The 5,686-nt window shown below is 49.2% G+C and overlaps 1 protein-coding gene across 1 annotated transcript; it reads left to right on the forward strand.

Moving 5' to 3' along the window:
- The first annotated feature begins 2,052 nt into the window (after positions 1–2,052).
- Positions 2,053–4,207, forward strand: NKX2-2 (NK2 homeobox 2). Its single transcript, XM_074225657.1, has 2 exons — positions 2,053–2,311; positions 3,645–4,207. The coding sequence occupies exons 1-2, from the start codon at positions 2,053–2,055 to the stop codon at positions 4,205–4,207; spliced, it is 822 nt and encodes a 273-aa protein (XP_074081758.1).
- The last annotated feature ends 1,479 nt before the right edge of the window (positions 4,208–5,686 follow it).

Consider the following 5,686-nt stretch of genomic DNA (forward strand, 5'->3'; position numbering starts at 1 on the left):
CAGGGAAAGGGGAGGGGGCTGTTAAAGGGGAATAGTTCAGTTACCGGGTCAGGGAGAGAATGCAGATTTAACACAGTCCTAACTCAGGGCTCCAAACCATTAACCCCTCCGATCGAACAAAGTCGCCGGGGAAGGGAAAAGAAGAAAGTTGGGGGCGGAGTTAAATGGGAGATGAAGACACTGAAAGTATTGGCCAACACACACACACACACACACACACACACACACACACACACACACACACACACACACTCCTTCAAGCAGCTTTGCTGGGGCAAATTTGTCTCTTTCTTGGCCCCTCATTCTTCCCTTCGGGGTCATTCAGCCCCCCACTCCCAACCCCCGCCTTCCCTCTTCTAGCTCCACCACATGCTGAGTTTCAAACGGGGGCGGGGAATGGAGGGGGGTAATACTGAAGAAAAAAAGGACAGTGGGACTGTCTCTATACCGGGAGGCTTCAGACCCGGGTCTCCGAGTCGCTCTCACACTTCAGATTATTTGACTGGCCTGTTAGCACACTGAGAGCGGAAATGCTGAGAGTTTACGTGGTTAACCGAGCAAGGCTAGAAAGGGACCTGAGGGGGACAGAACATCTTGAGTTCAAACCAGTCCTGGAGTTAGAACAGATCTTTCTCTCCACATACCCCCATCTCCTTAACTCATGATGTCAAAAGCTTAACTCAAACGCCTGTCCTTGTCTGTGTCAAAGAAAGGGGGGTTGAGAGGCGAATGAGTGAAATAAATTAGTCTTTAGCAAATAAAAAAGGAGGGCAATGGGGGGGGGGGGAATCTGCCTTATGGATGGAGGTGGGCAAAAGAGTCCTACGCTCTTCTATTCCGGGGTATTTCGGAGCTAACTAGAATCAATTACTCGCCTGTTTAATTTCTAGTGCTCATCCTTAAGCCTCAACCAAAATATTGACCTAGGAGGTTTACATAAGTTGGTCTCTTGCCATCTGAACAGCATCTTGTTTAGGTAACCACCATTAATTCGAAAAAGAGATTTCCTCTTCTTCTCCACAACCCCCCCCCCCTTCCCCAACTCATCCCTCCTCCCCTTAGTCTCTTCAGCTTCTCATGGGGATCTTTCATTTTGCTGGGAAGGGGAAAGAAGTTGAGGACGGTGAATGTAAAACTGAATTTTCCCCCCTTTTCTTTTTCTTGTTTTTCCTTTCCTTTTTTTTGGAAGTAATTGTTAAAATGCCATTTTCAAGTGTATGGAATATCAAGCGACTTGGTAGTTCTTTGTATGTAAATACTGTGTAAAAAGGCCCTCCCCGTCTTTGCAATTAATTGACACGTTATACCACTCATCATGTGCTACGGGACCAATGGCTGGGAGCTCGAATCTCCCCAAAACCCACAATTTCACATCTGCAAACACTGTCTTCATCCACTTGACTCCTAAGACCCGCCCACACGTGGCCAACCTTTTGCGTTTTTAATGTCTCTCTCTCTCTCTCTCTCTCTCTCTCTCTCTCTCTCTCTCTCTCTCTCTCCATCTCCCCCCCTCCCCATCTTCTCTCTCTCTCTCTCTCTCTCTCTCTCCTCTCTCTCTCCTCCTCTCTCTCTCTCTCTCTCTCTCTCTCTCTGCAGGTTCATGTGTGGGGACCAGCCTTATATGGACTGATCACTCCAGCTATGGCTTATTTTTTTCTTGCCACCAGACACCGCACACTGTGCTGCAGACGGAGCCCGAAGTAACCGCACTTTGGCATCGTTCCTGGAGTTACAAACTGTTACTCAGACCAGCAGCCCGCGGGACTCCTGGCTTCTTCTATTGCACAAATTTTTGAGTCCTTTCAAAGAAAATAGTAATTTTTGTCTCCCTTTTCTCATAGTTACATACATTTTTTAAAATAAAATCCAATACCCCTCCCCCATTCTCCCCCTTCCCCCTCCCCCCTCCCCATCACCCCTCCCGCCTGAGTGTTTGTGTGTGTGTGTGTGTGTGTGTGTGTGTGTGTGTGTGTGTGTGTGTGTGTTTCCGAAGAACTGCGGATTGACAAACTGGTGTTGCAACTTTCCTGCATAAATTGCCGGGCCCAGACCATGTCGCTGACCAACACAAAGACGGGCTTTTCGGTCAAGGATATCTTAGACCTTCCTGACACCAACGATGAGGACGGATCGGTGGCGGAGGGGGCAGAGGAAGAGAGCGAGGGGTCGGAGCCTACCAAGAGAACCGGGGTGCTGGGACCGAGCGCCCTGGAAGCAGTACAGACCCTGCCCCTGAAAAATCCTTTCTACGACAACAGCGACAACCCCTACACCCGTTGGCTGGCCAGTACCGAGAGCATCCAGTATTCCTGTGAGTAAAGAAACTTCACCCTAACAGTCCCCACCTCTCTCCCGCTTCTTTCTTCCTTAGATCAAATGTGGTTGGACAGTGAAAGGAGAAGCTATTTAACCCAGTCACCCCAACCTAACCCAGGCCCTAAAGTATTGATTTGGGAGGGCGGGGTATCTATTAACTCTTATCCTTGTTTTATAACTGTCCACTTCTCAGGAAGGGGGACTGGGAGACCTGAGGACTTGTGCCTCGGATTTTTTCTTATTCTCTAGAACTGGAAGAGAAAGGGGGAAGCGGAGATGAAATAGCCTTCCAAGGGGGTGGTATTTGTTACAATTCGGGTTTGGGAGCCGGTGACAAATTGTAAATAGCATCTAATTAACGAGTTAAAAGATCTCTAGGTATATTTACACTCCTGAGTTCCAGGCTATGTGTTTAATATTGATCTCAGAACGAGTCTAAAATGCAGATGGAAGTTCTAGGGGGAGGGGGGTGCTATAAATAGCCCTCCCGTTGTTCAGACACAGGGACCGCTTTGTGCCGAGCGGGGTATCGGTTGGTTTAGAGACAGTCCAGAAAAACAAAAACAAAACACAAAAAAATGTCTTAAATGGCAGAGCTGATCAATGACTGGATTGTGGATTTCTTCTTTTAAAAATCAGCCCACGTTCCTCCAGAGAGGAAATTACTTAAGGGTGCCCGAGATCTCCATCCTTTGGCCCCTTTTCCTTCTCTTCGTACCCCCCCACCCAGAGCAGAAGACATCCTCTTGGTCATTTTCAGAACCACTGGAAAATGAGGCGCCCCCTTTATCCCCACCACTTTCCGAGGCCTCACTCCCCACCTGGAGAGTCTGGGAGCACATCCGATGGCTTTGGCAATCTCCTGGGCAGGACTAGAATTCCGATAGCAGGGCAAGAGGGTTTCTTCCCAAATGCCCCCAACTATAGAGATCAGTTTCTTTGACAGGTTCAGATGAGGATGATGGTTAGGGGGGGGAAAGGAATCAGACTAGGGAGAAAATAGAAATAGGCCTAAGTCCTTCCCTCGACGCGGAAAAGGATAAGGAGATTGGGGCACAGGGGGCGGGTTTTAGAATAAGTAAGCTTCTGCTGCCCGGGAAGGCAGAGAGGGCCCAGGCGGGTCTGTCCTCTGTCTCTGCCTCTATCTCCGTGGGTGTGTATGTTGTGTGTATGTCTGTATGTCTGGCTCTACTGTGTCTCTGTGTCTCTGTCTCTCTCATGAGCTTCTCCCTTTTCCTGCCGTCCTTGCCAATACCACATTCACCCACCCTCAACCTTTCCTTACATTCCACTTTGCTATTTCCCCTCCCCATCCCCTTCCTCTGCAGTGCACGGGCTGGCGGCTGGGGCGCCCCCGCAGGACTCCAGCGCTAAATCCCCGGAACCTTCGGCCGACGAGTCGCCGGACAACGACAAGGAGACCCCGGGCGGCGGGGGGGAAGCGGGCAAAAAGAGGAAGAGGAGGGTACTCTTCTCCAAGGCACAGACCTACGAGCTGGAGCGGCGCTTTCGGCAGCAGCGCTACCTGTCGGCTCCGGAGCGCGAGCACCTGGCCAGCCTCATCCGCCTGACTCCCACACAGGTGAAGATTTGGTTCCAGAACCATCGCTATAAGATGAAACGGGCGCGGGCCGAGAAAGGTATGGAGGTGACCCCCCTGCCCTCCCCACGCCGAGTGGCCGTGCCCGTTTTAGTCAGGGACGGCAAACCCTGCCACACGCTCAAAGCTCAGGACTTGGCCGCAGCCACCTTCCAGGCCGGCATCCCCTTCTCCGCCTACAGCGCCCAGTCGCTCCAGCATATGCAATATAACGCCCAGTACAGCTCCGCCAGCACTCCCCAGTACCCTACAGCGCACCATTTGGTGCAAGCTCAGCAGTGGACTTGGTGAGACAGACGCCCTAACCCTAGAGAGAGAGAAAGAGAGAGAGAGAGAGAGACTCAAGGCTCCAAAAACAAATCCCACTCCACTGGAGAACGCTATTATTATTATTCTAATTATTATTATGGAGTTTGTTCTTGGCTTTTTTTTAAGGGAGGGAAATGTTTTGAGCTCCTTGGGGTCAGGAAGTCTAAGGACTGTGCTCCCTCTCTTTCCCCGGCTTTGGACAGAGGGGTTTTGGAGATCTGGGCGCCGTGTTTACAAAAAAATTTTGCGCAGTCCTGCTTCCTTGCCACTGCCCTTGGGAGAGGGGGGAGAGAAACCTCGTCGTCGTCGTCGTCTGAAAAAACAAACCTAGTTAAATCTCCCTCCACCAAAATAAAGCCCCTCTGCTCTCGTGGTTTTTTGTAAAGTATATTTGTGTGCCGTAGAAATGTTGTCAGTCGTCTCCTTCTAAAGCAAGTGGAGAACACTTAAAAATAGAGAATTTTATTTCTCCTTTTTATAAGAAAATTAAATATTTATGGCCATGTACACATTCTGACAACTGGTAGCAGGTTCTTCCTTTCCTTCCCTCCCTCCCCAGTTTTCTATTTGTTTGTTTGCTTTTTGTTTGGGTTTGGGTTTTTGTAAATATCGGTGGTGAATGTTGCCAAAAGTAACCTTCAGGGCGATCTTTCTCTTCTTTCTTTCTCCACCCTACCTTCTTTTCTTTATACTTTTCTTTTTGCCTGGACGCAAATAAACCCCAAATATGAAATAAAAAAAAGAAAAAGAAAAATGTAGAAGACATACTCCTCCCCCAAACCCCTCCTCATAATTCTCGGGGCCCTGTTCACGGGAATATCCAGTTCAGTGGTTGTGTACTACTCCAAAAGAAGCACTGGGAGATTTTCGATTTTTTATAAGAATTTTAATAAAAATGCTGTGTTTAAAAAAAAAGGAAAGAAATTGGCCCGATTTGTCTGACTTTGTCTCCAAGGAGGAGCGCCTGGAAGCGGGAGGGAACTGGGACCCAGGCTGCAATCCCTGACTGAGTTTCCCGGTTTGTTGCTTTTGTGTTGGAGGTGTGTGAGATGAGGTGAGTAGTCAAGGATTGTAGAAAGCGGGATACTGTGGCCACCTTTGAGATGGGGCCTGCCCGACTGTAATCCTGGCCTCCAGTCGTTTGGGATGTGAATTTTTTCCCCTCTCAAGCCAATGGATTGCCTCCCTATTCCCCCTCTTCCCTACACCCTGTCCCAGATGAAAATAAATTTCTCTGTATGTACTTGATCTGGGTTCTTTATCTCAGAGAGACTTCGCCAGTCTGAGCTAAGGGGATGGGTGTGGAAAGTGATTTGGGAAAGCCGCAGAAGAGAGGGGGAAGGTCCCTGCCTCACCGAAATCATCGAGTGGCTCCTTCAGACTGAGAAGCTTTTGACGCCACTACAGTCAATGACTTTCACTTTGTTGGGATTGCCTTACCTCTTACCAAAGAGGGCTAGG

This window comes from Macrotis lagotis, chromosome 1, assembly GCF_037893015.1.
Source record: "Macrotis lagotis isolate mMagLag1 chromosome 1, bilby.v1.9.chrom.fasta, whole genome shotgun sequence".
Lineage (NCBI taxonomy): Eukaryota > Metazoa > Chordata > Mammalia > Peramelemorphia > Peramelidae > Macrotis > Macrotis lagotis.